The 18,028-nt window shown below is 42.0% G+C and overlaps 2 protein-coding genes across 3 annotated transcripts in view; one reads left to right on the plus strand and one right to left on the minus strand.

Annotated features, from left to right (window-relative positions):
* Nucleotides 1–7: 7 nt before the first annotated feature.
* Nucleotides 8–15,388, minus strand: CG2865 (uncharacterized protein). 2 transcript variants are annotated; one of them, NM_001272255.1, is made up of 3 exons: nt 15,330–15,388; nt 14,302–15,270; nt 8–4,494 (listed from the first exon to the last, which is right to left on the minus strand). In NM_001272255.1, exons 2-3 carry the CDS (start codon nt 14,664–14,666, stop codon nt 3,555–3,557), a joined length of 1,305 nt encoding a protein of 434 aa, NP_001259184.1. In that variant the 5' UTR covers nt 14,667–15,270; nt 15,330–15,388; the 3' UTR covers nt 8–3,554. The 2 variants fall into 2 exon arrangements, with proteins under 2 accessions (NP_001259184.1, NP_569997.1); NM_130641.3 differs by having other exon boundaries at nt 3,503–4,494; nt 14,302–15,388.
* A 2,054-nt stretch (nt 15,389–17,442) lies between these two features.
* The window catches only part of Raf (Raf oncogene), a 48,405-nt gene continuing 47,819 nt past the window's right edge, over nt 17,443–18,028 (plus strand). Inside the window, exon 1 of the mRNA NM_001103397.3 lies at nt 17,443–17,935. The gene's annotated coding sequence lies outside the window, so the exon portion shown is untranslated. The remainder of the gene's footprint in view (nt 17,936–18,028) is intronic.

The raw sequence follows: 18,028 nt of genomic DNA on the forward strand, positions 1-18,028 counted from the left end.
CGTTAATGCTTTTCTTAGAATTTATTTGCAAATTGTTCACTTATGATGACCATCGCTAATGAATTATCACACTAAAAGCAACTCATAATAAATACAATACGTACATCTAGGCTCTGTATAATTAGATCATATGTTTGTCATTTGTCATTCAAATACAATTTTACTTGTCCTCACATTGTGAGTGGTAATTTCTCTGTTGCGGTCTATATATTCCATTAAAAAGCACTTATGTATCCTTAACTCCTCTACATGTATGTATATACTAAATATATGTATATATATATATATATATATATATAGAAACTCTATGAAGTTAAATCATTTGGAACATTCAAATCAAAAACGAAAGTGGAAAGCGGTGTTTTCCAACTTGCCGACTACACGATTCATTGATCGGAAATCAAGCTTATATAGAGTTGTATATATGTATGTATGTATGCATGTATGCATGTATGTATGTGTATGTGCTAAAGAGACTGGTCCATAGAGTAAGAGGTATTATTCAGTTGGCAAATCATAAGTGGCCCATTTTGAGTACCTCAAAAGTTCCTTCCTGTTCCCCCAATTCTTTCCGCACTGCGACTATGCGTAAAATCAAATGAAAAAAATGAAAATATCAAATTAAACTACAACAATACAGGAAGTCGCATATCGCATATTTTCCCCATAAATCCCAAAAATCCAAACCATCCCCGCGTGCTAATGCGATTCCGCCGCACTGGACAAGTCAACAAGTCAATTTAGCCAAGGCCAGATATCATGAGTCGTTGAACGAGTACGGCATTGGGCATTGGCCAAAAACCGAAATCCCAAGCCCGAAAGCTAAAGCCAAAGCCAAAGGCAAAGGCAAAGCCAAAGGCAAAGACCCATCTAAAAGCCGGAGAGCGTCGATCCAATAATTTGGCATTCAAAGCGAAAACACAAGAGCACACACAGCCCGCGGAGCGGAATGCAGTCAACGGAACGGAACAGTTTCGAGTGTTGATCATCATCGCTGTGCTTTCAATAAATCTGACCCCCAAATATGTATAAACAAAATACAAAGCCAGCAGCAGGCAGGGCAGCTTGACCCTGGTTAGGTCAACCACAGCCGAAAGCTGCGACGATGATCTCACAGACGCACGCAGCGGCGAATTGAAATTGGGCAATCACAGCGTTATCAATGTGAGCCATCGGCATAAAACAATTCATCTGGCCAATAAGTGGGGGTGGGGTGGGGGCAACTTCGATTGAAAAGGAGCTAAAAAAAAAAAAACAACTGATAGCAAGGACATAACACAAAAGACGCAAACATACAAACCAAAATAGCAGTTAACGTGAAATCTTCTCAACCATCTACGAAATCAACGGAACGAAATGAAAACATGGATTCTTTGGACTTTTTTTTTTTTTTGTATAATTTATTTTGCATTTGTTGCATAGCTTTGAATGTTCCATAGTTCGCCTGCGGCGCGATCAATACGCGATCGGGCAGAGCACTATATATGTATGTATGTATGTATAATGTATATTGGTATATTGGTTCATCCATGTAGTCTGCATATGTAGGAATATAAACTATAATGGAAATACATACGGATAAGTTCACTAAACGTAAACGGCTAAGTAATTCTTCTAGTAAAACGAACGATAATTACATAAACATATCAAAAATAATCATATCATATCATATCATAAAAAAAAACTTAAGCATTAACAAAAGTCGACGGGGGCAACGCAAATGGGGAAATGGGGAAAATGTGGAAAATGGGAAAGGCATTCAATCGATGAAGGACCTGCTCTCTAGATTCTTAGAGTCTCGAGTCTTTGACTTATATAAAAAAAAAAAAGGTATATACATAGATATACTCGTACTACCCATGGAACTAACTCCATTTGGGGGAACGGAACAGATTGCTTGTGTTTGTGGTCTGCTTTCTTCTGGGCCAAAAAAGACGCGAACGCGAACGCAAACGAAAACAAAAGCGAGGAACGAGGAACGTGAAACGTGTAACGAAAACGAAATCGAAAGCTTAGGCGAGGCGAGGCGACTTATAGAAAATGCAAAAAATATGTTATATCTATATATAAAATCAATGAAAGCCAAGCGAGCGCAAGTCGAGAGGGATTCTCTCTTTCTTTCGCTTCTCTCGCGCGAGCGGAAAGAAAGTACAGCACGCGCTTTTCTTCTACTCGATTAGTTTGTTTTCTTCTTCTTCTGTCTTACAAATACTAAATGTTCGTTTACACATATAGATCATAATATTCATGATTTAATGCCTGGTATATTTTATAGTACTTTAAATGTTAATTTTTTGTGGTTTATTCCTTCTTTCCATTTCATTTCATTTCATTTCTTCTCTTCTTTTTTTGTTTAGCCAAAAACTTAAAATTCTATCACAGCCGTAATTTTTTTCGAAGAAAAAATTTTCGTTTTTTTTTTGTGGTTTTTGCTTGTTTGTCTTACTTTGTCTACTATATATTACTACTAATTATTACTTTTATAATTTGTTAATTTGCCCGATTTGTGTTTAAATCTTTTTTGAATGCACTTTTGTTGTTTTTGTTTTTGAGGCTTGCTTTCATCAATATTTTAAAAAATTCTAATTGCACTTTTTTGTATAATATTTTGTGGTTTTTTGTTTTTTTGTTGTTTTAATTGCTATTTTAACTTGCTTTCATGTCTCAGTTTTCTTATTAGAACATTGTCTTCATCCTTTGTATTTGTGCACAGGCCAAAAAGTGTGAACCAATTAAGCTTAATAAACGAAATTCATTTGGAATTTAATAAATGAAACCTTGCATTGTTTGTTTTTTTTTTGTTTAGAATTTGTTTGGGATAGCGTGGTTGGTGTGTTCTCTTTCGTTAGTTAGTTGGTTTTTTTTTTTTTTTTTTTTTTTTGTATGACTAGGAGAACTTCGGAGGTTTTCTGTAAACACTATATTTGTATGTACGCATATTTCTCAACGCAAGACATTTTTTTTTTGACACTCGTCGTGTGTGAGATATTTTAGAACATCCAATGGATAGGGATTAGTGTGGATAATACAAAAATTCAGTAAGGATAGCAATGTGGAATGTCACTGGCATATATATGTACATCATATACATAGTTTTTCGTTTAATTGGAAGTATTTAGTATTTTGAATTAAACGGACATCTCTGCGAAACCGAAATGGAAACCACAACTGAATTTTTGTCGATTTGTTAACAAGTATGGAGTTGATTTTCCTTGCTTTTTAAATTTAACTTATAGATTGTTCTGGTTTTTTGTTTGTTTCTGCTGTTTTGACTACAAATTCTTTGATTTTTGTTTTTTTTTTTCTTCCTTTTTTTTCAATTGCCTACAACTAATTTTTTGTGTATTTTTGTTTGTACAAATCGCGACTGCCATTAATGAGTAATACTGGCCAATCCGCCCGATCATCTTCCTGCTCCTTCCTATATAATAATAGCTTAGAGATTAGCATATGGGTCATAGCCTAAATGTTCGCTTAAAAACGGTATGCAAATGTCTTATATAAAATCTAAACATTTTAATCTTTGTCTGCTGCTCGGGGATTCACTGGTACTTTCATGTCTCCAACGAGGTGACCACCAGATTGTGGAACACGCTGGCCGACTCGCTCATCATCGCCGCCTGTCCGCAAGAATCGCTGCTGGCGCCGCTCGGCGGTGTCGCCGTTCCCAGCCTCAAGGCGTCCATGATCACCTCGAAATCCTTTTGGTTTTGGTTCATGTCGAAATCGACCAGCTCCAGATGATGGTGCAAATGGTGATGGTGATTGAGATGGTGATGGTCATTCAGCTTCATCCGTTTGCCTCCGGGCATTTCGACGCCAGCGCCTGCAGCTCCTCCGATGCCACCGATTCCACTAATTCCTCCCACATTCACATTCACATTCATTCCCATACCCAAGCCAACCACATCCAGGGGACACTCCTCAATGGCGGAGATGAGGCGCTGTGGCGGTATGTAGAACTGGGACAGAGCCTCGCGCACCAGGCGATCACTTTCGTCCTCGCTGCCGCTATTGCTCCTCAATCTCTTCCTGCTGGCGGACAAGGCGGCCTTCTCCAGCTGTTCGGCTCCTTGGGTAATCTCTGGATCGATTAGCAGCATGGGTGCATTGATGGCGCTCAGCTCCCTGTCCAGTATTTCCAGATCGTTGACCAAGTTGCAGCTGGACAGGTGGCGTTTTCGGTTATTCACGCGTTCCGATGCCGAGCCCGAAACGGAAAGGGGCGCCGAATTGGCCGCCTCGGGAGCGGAGGCACCAGCGGGCGTCCCCAACTGCTGACGCTCGGGCGGTTGATTCTCCAGGGAGCAAATTCCGCCGCGACCCGACGATGATCCGTTTGAGGAGCCAAAGGCATCGCCAAAAGAGGATGAAGGCTTGCCGTTGGCGTTGATATTATTGCTAGTGCTATTGCCGGCCGGCTTGGCGTCGTCCATGTTCGGCTGGAAGAGATTCTCACGCGCCAGTTCGGTGCTTGCGCCGCTGTCGCTGGTTCTGCAAGTAGAGAGAGAGAGAAAGTGGTGGGGAAAGTTAGTCAACAGTGGGTGGCAAAGAGTGGTTCAAGTGCAGGGAACTGCTCGATAATAATTAAGGTATCGGGATCTCAACCAGAGCAAGTTAACCTAAATCCCTTCCTGTTTTTATCCCACCTATCGACGCCACAGAGACCCACGGCACACAGAGCTGTGTCAAATCAGTTAACGGTTTAATCTCGCCATAAACATTTCAACGCCCTTCGATAATATAACCACCCACCCCACTCCTCACCGCACCCCATCCCATACCACCGCATCCCAGGTGCCAGTCCATTTGAAACTTAACTCAGCCCTGACATCTGTGTGTTTGTTGCCAAGGGGTTTTCCCGCCAGGCTGATGGTTGGGTGGACCATGGTTGGGTGTGTATTTGCTGGAGGATTTGAGCAGGAGTGGAGAGCAGCGGTGCGGGGGGTTACGTTTTTAATTAACTGGGCCAACAACTGTGGCACCAACGGGCCTTCTGCCTTCTGCTTTTGGCTTTTCTTGGTGACCAGCAGCGAGCGAGAGCAAAGTAATTTCAGTAAATTTCAGTAAACTTCAGTAGATTTCTCTTTCAATAAAATCACTGTGTATGGCGCGCACCACCGTCTTCACCCCCTCGCCGCTTCTTGTTGCTCCTCCGCGCTCAATATGGCAACCATTTGAAGTAAAATGAAGAGCAAAAAGAAAAGGCAGTCCATAACGGAAGGGAAAAACACAAACTAATAACGTCGAAGCAATGTAGGTAGCAGAAGTGACACGGTTCAGGTTTGGCAAACATACGTATGTAATAATAATTCTTTCTGAATCTAACAAATTAGATCAAACAGGTAAAATGGTATCCCTGATTAACCAACTAATTTGTGCGGTGAATAGTGGGTGGGGGCACCTTTTAAATGGGGAAGTGGTGGGTGGTTTTCTATGGCAGGCAAAACAGCGCATTAAAATGCGCAGCTGAGCATGTCAATGTTGACTATTAAAGCGACGCAACAAAAGCAATATAACTGACAACAAGAATGGCAAAAGCGGCAATAACCAAGGGGCCCGAGGAGAGAAAAAAAAATTAAATACACGCCGCTGGAGAGAGAGAGAGAGAGAGTGAGTGAGTGAGAGAGAGGGGGGAGGGCGAAAAAAAAGCGAAAGTATGGAGGAATCTGTACAAAAACAAAACAAAACGAAACAAAACCCAAACGAAGAAGCAACAAAAAATCGCTCAACTTATAGAAACCAAAAAACCAGAAAGCGTACAAACAAAGGGGCCAAAAGAGGGGCCATTTTTATTTGGGGGCAGGGGCACAAAGTGTGTTAGTTTCGTTGTTGCTGTTGCTGCTGTTGCTTTTAATGCACGCGCAACCGTTAACTTGAAATGATGGACGGCCAAAACGAAATGGGAGCAGCAAAAGCAGCCACTGAGCACAGTAGTAGTTGCTGGCCAAATGAGGTGCCAGCCAGAAGGCTGGCGGAGAAGATGGCCGAAATGGCGGCGAGAGGAGCGGCGGATTGCACAAGTGGCCCACAAAGCGGAGACAAAGACACAAAGTCGAGTTGTGGAGAGGGCGGCTCAGCCAGAAGTGGGGTTTAATAAGCCGTAAATCGGGCGAGCTTAACTGAATTGACTCGCCAAAGAGAAATACGTATGTACATATGCAAAAAGGGCAGCAGCAGCACTTCGCGTACTCAGTTCTAGTGACAGTTACCAATACTACCCATGTACCCATCTCAGTGCCGCTGTTGCCAACCGGAACGAAGGGCAAGAGAGGTAACCTTTTCACCGCGCCAGTGCCACTACTACTGCCAGTTCCGGTTTTATTGCCAAATCCGACCACACTTTAAAGCCGCCATCGGGCGCAAGGCAATGGCTATGACCAGCTAAGCTAGCTGTGTTGTTTTTTTTTTTTTTTTTCTGGCCATTTCCATCTACCAATGTTGGTTGTTGGAGAGATCACACATATGTATTCCAAAACTCACGATAAGTGGCCACCTTATGAAATGCATTTGGCATGGAGCAGATGCGTGTAGCCGAAAGGAATATGAGTATGTGTATCTTAAAATAACCACAAAGCAGTTACAAAGACCACGATGAGTGTGCCATACTGGATTAATCAGTGGCTTGGGGACGCAGTTTGGGGCTATTAATAAAATCGATTAATCACACAGCAAAGTGGGCGATCAGTTCGAGTTTTGTAATACGTTATATGCAATATAAGCCATGCAATCAGCACAAATCATCGCTCAAATTCATGCGGCATGCGGCTGATAACTGAAAAAAAGGCCCACAACTTTTGGGTTTGTCACTTCTAGTTTGCTTTCTTTGTCCTTCGCCTCACTGTCTTATCTGCGTCTTCGTTTTGCGCACGTTTTTGGCGTTTTTTTTTTTTTTTTTTTTTTTGTCTTTTTTGTTTTTTTGTAGTCAGTCCGTTTTGCGTTAACCACCCACCCCACCATCCATACCACGTTCCACATTAAATATGTGGCGACTTCCTCGCTGAATTTGAGCTGAAATTGGGGCACACTTATTACGCGTTAATCTCTTGCCTCTTTCCCTCGCAAAGTAAACTTGGTCAACCTTTGCTTTTGTTTGCCCACCTCATACCGCCCCATCCCGCCCGCTCCATTTATTTTGGGGGCTTTCCAGTTCAAGGCTCTTTAGCCAATGTTTTCCATGTGTTGCTACTACAGTGCGTACATATGTACATGCATACTACTATGTGCGTACGTCGAATTCTGCGTTTCGGCCAAAAACAATGAAGTGCGACTGTGGAGAGTTTAACTAGATGGGGGGGGAGTGGGGGGTGTGTTTGAGTCTATGGTTTTAAAGGTTCGGTACTTAATTCAATTCTTCCTGCGATTTACACATGGTTGACCTGTATTTCATTTTTGATTAATCGAATTGAAATCTGGCTCCACAAGGAGGGGTTAGCAAGCGCGGGGGGGGAGGATTTCCCTGCTACACTTGACTGACAAGGGGAGCTAGTGGAGTGGTGTTGTAGGGAGGCGAGGGGAAGGGAAAGCGAGCAAGAGAAATAGCGATGAAAGAGCGAAAGCGGCAAAGAAAGACGAAAACGTTGTCAAACGACAAGTGCACACAAAAGCAAAGGAAAAAAAAATGAAAAAAGGGGAGCAGCAACAGCGCGGGGGGTTTCGCGTGGAAAAGTCGAGGGTGAAAGGGCGGGGACGGGTGGAAAAGGGGCGCCAAGTCGCGAATGTAGGACGCTGTTGGGGGTCATTGAGCGCGCTTTTGACTTGGTCCGTGTTTGCGCAGGGGGGCGGGGGGCGGTTGAGAAGGAGGAGGTGATGGGCGTAGGTGGTGCAAGGACGAGGGTGGACGAGGGAGGGGCTACAAACGAGCCGGAAAAGCGGGCGGCGAATGCCAGGAGAGGGACCTTTGAAGAGGGGCGTGGCAAGCCACATGCGGCGATGGCAGTTTCGTGTCAAAGACAACTTCATTTCGCAGTCTTCTTTTCTTTTCAACCAAAAAAAAAAAAGGAAAAAACACAAAACCTACTTGCACAATTAAATGGGCTTGTGGTTTAAATATCGAGAAAAAATTCCAATAAATTCCCAATAAGCTTTTTAATTCGTTTAAAGCGATCACATTCACAAACTCCAAAAGACCAACATTTATGCACAAAAGAAAAGACAGCAAAGCGGAGCAACTCAGTTAACTTGGGATCGGTTCGGTTCGATACGCTTCGTTTAGGTTTGAAAATTCCATTACAACATAATAAAACAAAAAAAAGAAACCTTGGCACCTGAGCTGAATATATCCCCCAGCAACACCTCAACTTTATCACCATCCATCCGCACACGTCGTGTATCTCTGTCTGCTTATCAGTCCGAGCTTCTCTCTGATAACTTGATTGGCGCAAAAATAAGGGGGGAATGCGCGAAAAGGGTGGAGAAACGATGGAGAAGGGGGCGAAGGGAGCGAAAGGCGCGCGCGTGTCGCAAGGTTGGTGGGCGAGAACTGAAAAACAATTAAAAGTAATACAGGCGGGTAAACAATAACAGCGGCGGGAAGGTACTGAAACTAGTTGCTATTCACCCAATCTTTATCCCACCAGCTCGCTCGCTCGCCCGCCCGCTCAGGCACTCGATTTTGTATAATCGAATGGTTCTAAACATTTCGCAAAACAATGGTGATAAGAATAACGACAGCGAGACAAATATGCAAGCGCACCACACAAAATGCTCGATAACAACCGAAGTAATCGATCTATGCAAAAATGCATATCTGAGCGATGTGATTGTGTATCTCAGCGAAAGTATATCATAAGCATCATAATTACTTCTTATGAGTATTACTAAAATAGAACGGTTGCTTTTCAATGTAGGTAGTGGTGGTGCAATTCGCATTACCAAATAGATGGTGAGATGGAAAAAAAAAAAGAAAAAAGCGGCGGCACACGATTCCAAATCCGAATCGGAATCACAACAATAAAAACAAAAACAACAAAAAAAAAACACGAAAAGCCCAGGGGAAAGGAGACAAGATAGCAGCCCCGAACAGAAAGAAGCAAAAACAGAAAACTATAAAAACGTCGTCGCAGTCGCGAAATTATTACGACGACGCCACAAAATGGGGCGGCCTGAGTGGGTTACACAAAATGCTATGCACTGCACACTATGCCACTATGCGATGATGTCTGCTGTGCTGCGGGTGTGTATTAGTGATATACGCTGATGTAGTGAGTGCCGGGGAGTGAAAGAGGAAGCACCACTGCCGTGAAGCACGAGCGGAGGAAACTACCAAGCAGTCGGCAGGATGGGGGGGGGGAGGGTCTTCTGAAGATTGATTGGCGAGGAGATTCCGTTCGGTAAGCGATTGAATAAGAGCGTTTCTTTCGGTACCTTGACTGGTACTAGCACTGCTAGATCTTCAGCTAGTATTAGTTATATTTCGATAGGTTCGGTTTGGGTATTCCTAGATACTTTAAGGTATCTTACTAATAATATCTGTCCCTTTTCAGTGCGATGCCGATGCATGATTGCATATACATATATATATTCTGTTTTCTGCTGCTGTGCTGCGCTTTGGTATTTCATCCATAGTTGTTGCTGGCTGCCGTTGTTAATGCTCTTGTAGTTTCTCTGGTTATTGTTGTAGTTATTGCCATTGTTGTTGTGCTTGTTGTAGTGAGCGGCAGCGCCGACGACTGTTGCTTGGCGTAATGTCGAGAGTGTTTAAAATGCATAAAAAGAAGGCAGGCAGGCAGGCAAGGCAGTAGCAACAGCAGCAGCAGCAGCAGCAATTTGTATGGATTTCATTTCAGCGAGCGGATGCATAAGCAATGAGCAGCGTGGATATTGTGTAGATAAACTTCCCCAAACTACCGTCATCCGCCTAAAACTCGCCACATTCAGCTTCAGTTAGTTTGCCTTAGGGCGAATTGAAATTTTGAATCAAAGAGTGTCCGTAACTTGAGATGGTTATTCTCATTTGACAGGTCCTTCCAGCCCTACAATAGTTTCATTTATGGTGTATCCCGTTTTCATCGATGGCGTCGTCCTTTTAGAATGCAACAACGCAATGCAAATCAATCGATGAGCAAATTTGATTGCCGCATTGCAGAACGATAAGCGCATGCAAAAGCATGGCCGACAATCAGCGATAACTTATCGTCCATCGCCATCGCTATCTCCGGCACATCCTCATCCTCCGTGCACTCTAAACGTACATATATATGTATGTATATGTGCAGGCAGGCATCCATAGACATGTTTGTCCACTTGTCTGTATAATACCACTTATAAGCGGCTGTGCTTATTTCAATTTCACCGTTTAACATATTTTTGTTCGTAATTAAATTATCGATTGCAGCTACAGGAAAGCAACAGAGTAATAATAAGCACATGAGCATAAAATACACTATACACACACTGTATTTCATTTCACATATTCAGTGTGCGTACGTGTTGGTTTTGTGCAAAGGGGCGAAGAGAAAACATGTCAAACAAAGCGCAAAGCACAAAGCACACAGCACACAGCAAAAGCAAAAAGGCAAAAGCAAAAAACGGAAACGCGAGGCGCTGGCCAAAAGGAAAATCGGCGATGAATTAACTTTGCAAAGCGTGTAACGGTATGTTGAATTGTTTGTTTGTTTGTTTTCTCCTCTCTGATGAAAGCAAGCAAACGAGCGGGCCAAAAGAAGGAGAAATAAAGAAAGCAAGCTCGCCGATGATGGAGAGATAAATAGATTATCTATGACCGAGAGCAGGTGGGCTAAAAGACGAAAATACATAGGCGTGGCGCCACTTAACGGTTAAGGAAGTGCTCATATAGAGAACGCAAAATAAATTATATCCTTTAAGTTGACCTTTCTTAAAGTTTTCAACTCTTTGCTTTTGACACGGAAAGCTGTCATTTTCGTAAGCTTCATATTCGAGTTTCTTATTGTACAATATCTATTTAGGCTTGTGTACATATGTACATACATACATGCATCTACATACATAAAGAGAATTAATTTTCAAGCACTTCTTGCATCTCAAATTAGCAACTGGCACTAAATGCCCAACATATGTTTCTTTAGAGTAAAAAATGCAGATACATATACTTAAAAAATTAACAAAAATAATACCGAAAAAAAAATAGGCTAAAAGACGCAGCGAACGCGTGGAAAAGGCAAGACGAAAATAATGACACACAGATTCAAAAAAAAACATCTATGTGTTGGCAAAGTCTGAAGGTTTAGTGCACTGGATGTTGTTGCTTTTGCCGTTTTTGTTTTTGTTGTTGCTGTTGCTGGTGTTGTTGGCATGTGCCCATAAAAACAACAACAATTGCTTTGGCTATCTTCGCCTCTTTGTTGTTGTTGCGGCTGCTTTTTTTTTTTGTTGCAAGTGGAACGTGATTATTTCAACGAGCGCAACGTTTTCTTGTTTTGTTTTTGTTTTGTTTTTGGCGCACACCAACAGCAGATACAAAATTAAAAAATATAAAAAAACGATTCAGAGACAGAGCAGCCAGCAGTTGTCTGTACACACATATATATACATATATATATATATGTAAAAATTCCTATTTGCTGGCTTTGATTTCTTTCTTTATTCCTTTTTTCCTGCTGCTTTTCTTGTTCCGAACGATGCGTGTGTGCATTTGTGTTCCTGTATTTAATTTTATTTTTTGTATTTTGATTGATTAAGTGGAATGTTTGCTGCTATCTTTCGGGGCTTCAATTGGTTATTGGTTGAATATTTAACATATCAATTCGGTTTTTTTTTTCGATGCCTTGCACAAGGCGTAGATGCATTGATTATTTCCGTTTATTATTCAGTAATGTATTTAATACTTTCCGTGAAATGTTAAGATCTTTCTGCTAGTTTATTAGTTTCGGTGTTCATTTGTTGTATTTTTAACATTTTTTTTTTTTTTTTTGTACCCAAAGTATCTTTGTATCTTTCCGAAGTATCTTTAGATTCAACGATATCTTGCAAGCTCATTTGGATGGATAATCTACCATTCTTTCATTGCAATTAGATGGCTAAGTAGCCCAGCACAGCCCACTATGCCCACTTCGTTTTTCGAGCTATCTGGGACCTTTTCTTTTCCTAATTACTGGCATAAACTACTTTTTCCATTGTTTCCGTTGGGCTTCTCCTCTGTTTTTAGTTTCGTTTTCGTGTCGCGTTTTTATGTCTCTGAATATCTGCGTTTAGCTATGCTACGCTTTTGCTTTGCTGTGCTTTGGTTTGCTTTGCTTTTTCTGTGCTGTGCTTTGCTTTGGTGGCTCGCTGCTCGTTTTGCGCTGCTTTTTGCTTCTCGCTTTGGGTTTTCTTTGGTTTTTGGCCTGAGCTTGGCCTGAATGTTGTTGGCTATGAAATATGCCGCTTTCCTTGTGTTTGTATCCGTATCTGTACGTGGTACGTATGCATGTATATCCCCATTGTATCTTCACAAGTATATTCGTATCTGTCGGATTGTTGCTGCAACATTGCAGTATCATCGGCATTGAGCATTGGCCAGCCAGTGGAAAGGGGCAGACAGAGAGACGGACGGACGGACAGACGGACAGACAGTCCTTATGGAAGCCATAGAAAATGCTGCTTAGTATTTGTATTTGGGCCTGAATAATTGCATCATCGTTGGCACTGCCAAACTGACACTTTGTGCTAGTTGGGAGCACAGATACAAATTGTAGCAAATTACGTTTGAGCTAGTGAAGTAATAATCATTATCAAATCGAAGTCCCAATTTCAGATGCAGCCATAAAATCAGCAATCATTCAACATTGGCGTCGATTAGGTGTTCAAACACCCCCCTCCCCCCTTTTCACATGCTACTATCCGTCAGCCATCAGTCGGTTACGGATGCATCGCGCACACACACACACACGAATATACATACATCTCAACACCTTGCATTATCGCATTTGCTTACTGCTCAGTTTTCAGCTTTCAGCTTTCAGTTTTAACTACCGCAAATGCCACGCAACTGGGAAAAGAGCAAAGTCGCCCACTCTCAACTCTTAACCTTTAAAACCCAGGCAACCGCACATCTGTGTATAGCCAAAGCTAAAGCTGTAGCTGTAGCCGTAACTTCAGCAGTAGCTATATATAAATATACATATGTATGTAGTATATAAATATAGATATGTATGCATGTGCGAGCACAATACGCACCACGCACTTTAAAAGGGCAAAAACAAATCAAGCATCCGCCGCGTGGGCGTCGCCCCCAAGTTCACAGTTCACATGACATACACATCATCATGATTGCCTCGCTTGTCGTGATAATGATGATGATGATGAGTGTAACCTGCACTGGAGGCTGAAATAATATTGCGAGACACACTCCACCCACTCGCATAATGAGTTAATTTATTTGGCAAAATTTACATACCGTATCAGGTATCAGGTATCAAAGGGTTTTCCAGCAGCTGTGTCGGCTGCTTAGCTCGACCTTTGCGTTCGAATACGAATCTCAATTCGAATCTGAATCTGTATCTAAATATGCAACCGACCGAAAAAGAAACAAACGCCACACACAAATGCCACAAAATTGCGTCTCTTAATTGGTTTGACTTGAAGGCATAATTGCTGAATTGCAAATCTATTTTACATGAGCTTAACTACTCAACAATGCCTGGCCATTTTCAATTCTCGTACAACAAATAATTCCTGGCCAAAAGTGTGGAAATGTAAATAGAATCGGCTAAAGTGGTTTGAGCGCTGAAAAGGGCATCCCTACATCTACATCATTCGAACTGTTTCGCTATATTTATGACCAAACACCAAATACCAAATACATTCGTTTTTAACCCGACGGCTGGAAGATATTCATATTTCAAAAGCCGGACACAGTAAGTTACTGGGTTTTCTGCTTATTGCTTTGAGTAAGTGAATGTAAAAATAGAAAAATCTAGTTAGTTGCTGAGTAAGTCGCTTGAAATGTAACAACAAACACACTCGTAACAATGATGTTCGATGCACAAAGGAGCTCCGTTGCAATCATATTCATGGGTTCGTACCTCTGGAGTACTAAAGTTGATCTATTATAACCGCTATGCATATATCACAGGCGCTATAAGTATGGATTTCTTAACAACGTAACTATCTTATAGCTTGCTAACTACAATCTTGTAAGAGATCACTGACGATTGCACTACTTATGCAAGAGTTAGGCAACTGGATCGTTGCACTAATCGCAGTAGATTTTTAATTAAGGTCACTGGCTCATAGCCATTAAATCCATAATCATACTAAACCTATTCATACTGCTAACCAAATGAGATTAGGTGTGAGTGAGTGTGAGTGAGTCAGGACTAAATTGAACTGTCTTCTCACCTGGGCAGATTCTGGAGGTAGCGCATCTGCTTCTCGCGCCGCAGTTCGTCATTCAGGCGGCAGTAGGTGTTGTTGATGCAGACGCTGCGCCGCAGGTTCGCCTCCGAGTCCTTGATCCTCTCCATCTTGTGGGCGCAGAGCTGGAGGATCCGCTTGCGCTCCTCGCGCTGCCGCAGCTTTGGCGAGATCATGGGCACACGGGAACGGTGATGGTGATAGCCGATGGGCGGGGAGCAGCGGGGTGGTCCAAACATGTCTGAGTCTTCGTCGCTGCTGCTGCTGTTGTTACTGCTGATATTGCTGTGGTTGTTGTTGCCGCTGCCGCCGTCGTTTGCAGATGCGTGTGTGTTTGTGGGCAAGGTCATTGTGCGTTTTTCAAGCAAGTGTGTGCCTTGTTTGCTGGCTTGTTTATGTGGTTTTCTTTGACAGACAGAAAACAACTTTGCTGCTTTGATTTGCAATTTAATTTTGATTCGAGTGATTTTCGATAAATTATTTGAAACAAGGAAGTCACACCACTCGGCTCACATACGCTCTCTTTTGCGAGCTCTTTTTGCTCTCTTGCACTTGCTGCTGCTGGTACTGCTGGTGCTGCTTCTTCTTCTGTCTGACTTTGCTTTTTCTTTTCTTTTTGCTGATTTCTGTTTTTCTTTTTGTTGTTGCCTTGCGAGATTTCACTTGGCTGTTCACCGTTAGTCGAGCCTGCCGCTTTTGTTGTTGTCTTTGAAGTTTGGCAAAATTCAAAATAATCCAGGACTTTTGAATTTTTGTGTTTTATTTTTTTTTTTTTTTAAGAACTTGCACTTGCTTACGCTATGTAGTCAAACACAATAAAAAAATTCAACAAAAATTGTCAGATTTGTTTGTTTAGTTTTAGGCACACAATTGACTCAAAATTGCAGAGGGGTCGGGGCTTCACATTAATTGTTTCTATTTCTTAGTGGTCTCTTCTAATTTTTCGGTGGCCGCCTGTTGAGGGTTTAAGGTGAGGGGTGAAGAGAACTTTGTGCTTGGTCACCGTGGCTTACTGTTTCGGTTCCTGTTTCAACCGCACACGTCCGCACGGTTCTCGCGTTCGAAACGAAATAAAAACGCAAACGCTAAATGAAAGACGTTCGCTCGCAGCCGCTGCCGCAGTGGCGTCGCTGCCTCTGCCCTCGGTGGCAGAGCGCACAGATGTTTGCGTTCAAACGGAAGTGGCTTAAGAGAGCGCCTAAGAGAGAGAGAGTGAGAGAGCGAATGGCCTACGTGCGTATTTGTACATGCATACACACAGCTGAGGCAAACAAATAATAACACCTAGGCGCTTAAATAAAAGTTTTTAGGCCAATCGTCTCAAGCTAAATGATTTGATTTACTTTATATAGGTGCTCTGTATGAACTAAGTTAATTGACATATTGCATTAACAATCTTTACAGACACAATAATCTTAGTTCCAACTTGCAAATTGCTAACATAATTTTTCCAATATTCCCACATATCTTAAAACTGTAATTACATTTTCAGTGCTATTCTCTCCACCTGCACTGTACATGTGTATGTATATTTGTCGCAAAGATTTTTACTCATTTGTAACGGAAGCAAATCGCTGGTCAGTGGGTGGTGTATTTGTGTTGTCGTGGGTGTTTGAGTGGTTGGGCGCTTCGGTGATGAGCATAATCCGCATAGTTGTTGCTCCTGCCCCTTTATTATGTAAAAATAGTGACTTTGGCTGGATTTGGCTATGCAAAGTACTTGCTAAGGCAATCACCTACACTTGCGGCAACTGCTAATTGAGAAATCCACACGGCGCTGACATGGAATCATTCGAATCCATTGAAATTGCCAAATTAGGCGTGGGGGTAACCCCTTGAACTTATCGGCTCGGCTTAACGGGTTTAACAAAATTAAATACACACATATGCGCATGTATACATATGTTCATGCTTGTAGAGTGGCTCCTATAGTCTGTTTTGCGAATCAGAATCCAAGTAGAATAGTTTTTTAAGTGTTGTCTCAAAGATGTATGCATACATGGATGTATGTATGTATGTGTGCTTATGACTCTGTAGAAGGTCTATAAACTATGTATTTTGAGGTTTTGAAATGCGAGCTCGAATCAACCCCCTTCCCCGTTTCCAGCTCGATTCATCCTCTTCAACAAGTTCATCTCATCATTTACAGTTTTAGCATGATCCGAAAAATAACAACAACAACAACGACAACAACAAAAGCAAGAAAGTGGGCACAAATAATCGTAACAACAACAATTGTGAGGTCAGTTTGGCACTAGTCAGCGTGTGTGATTATGTGCGCACTTATGTCTGCGTGCATGTACATACATACATATGTTTGTGTGCGAGCACAAAGAGACAATGCAAATTTGCACTCAAACAAAGAGAGAGCGAGTGCAAGTGCGAGTGCGAGAGAAAGGGAAGAGTTCATGAGCGTGCGTTGTGAATGGCTGGAGGGGTCGAGTGCTGTGAGTGGGGGGATCTTTGTTTATCATTTTTGTGTACTATTATTAAGGCGCCGCTGACGGTCGATGACGACATACACACACACACACACACACACACGCAAATGCAAACATAGAGTTTGCACGTGTTTGTGCAAAGTGTTTAGCCGCAAGAAGTAAAGTTCTCGTTTTGATTTTGTTTATTCAAAATTGAAATTCCCAGAAACAAAAGCTCCCATGACGATGATGATTCACATGCCAGACGCTGCGGGGAAAAACATCAGGAACTTTATCAGCTAATTGTGTCACAAGAGGACAAATAAGCCAGAAACATTTGCCTGCGCGCGTTTCTTGGTATAGTGCCATCAACTCGATCTCGATCTCAGTAGTTCATCTTTTATAATGCCCACACACACATACATATGTACATATATGAGCATATGTACATATGTACATAAGTCATATGTACATATATGAGCATATGTATGTACATAAGTCATATGTACGTACATACGTTTTTGATTATCTTAAAAAATTGTAATCACACGTACTCCTGCCATTTGACTTAGACCCACTTTCGATATTGACAAATTTTCAATGGTTTTACATTTTTTCCCCACCTCTATTCATAATTTCTGTGTCTCTTGTGTTGCTTAAATGGGCCGTTTTGATTTCTTTCGCGTCTCATTCCAATTCCATCCCTCTTCCATTCCCATTGCCACACGCTTGGCGCTCTTTTGCATTTTCTTAAAGTCGCCCAGATAAGTTCGGAATTACGTAATTAAGCGGCAGCAGCAACAACAAAAACAACATAACCAACAAGCTAACAATTAAGTATTTATTGCTTTCAATTTGCTGCCCGATAACAAAAGAAGCCAAAAAACAAAAAGGAAAAACGAGAGACTGGAAAAAACAAGCAGAACAAAGTAAATAAAAACCGAAACGGACACACATACACACACACACACACCGCTACCTGCGTCGACAGCGGCAGCGAAATCAGCGCCTCGCTTCAATTTTATTCCGTTTGAATTTGAAGATGTTTTTAGTGCACTGCCATTAAGTCCTTAGCACGCGCTTTTATTTCGCTTCGTTTCAATGTGCAGGTAGGAATAACAAAAAGCGGAGGATGGGAGTGACAACGAAATCGAAACTTTGCAACAAAATTGCATTTGAATGAGCAGCGGGGGCGCGCGGTAATTTCAATTATCAATAACATATTTAAATTCCCCATTCTCCTCCCCTTCTATTATCCTCTGTCCCTCCTTCCCCCCTCCACGGACTCCTAC

This window comes from Drosophila melanogaster, chromosome X (genome assembly GCF_000001215.4).
Source record: "Drosophila melanogaster chromosome X".
Classification (NCBI taxonomy): Eukaryota; Metazoa; Arthropoda; class Insecta; order Diptera; family Drosophilidae; genus Drosophila; species Drosophila melanogaster.

Bases quoted from the DNA above. Each gene is read 5' to 3' on its own strand.
- CG2865 (NM_001272255.1), bottom strand. From the start codon at position 14,666: ATGACCTTGCCCACAAACACACACGCATCTGCAAACGACGGCGGCAGC. The intron at 4,495-14,301 runs GTGAGAAGACAG...CTCTACTTGCAG, and splicing joins TACCTCCAGAATCTGCCCAG to AACCAGCGACAGCGGCGCAA.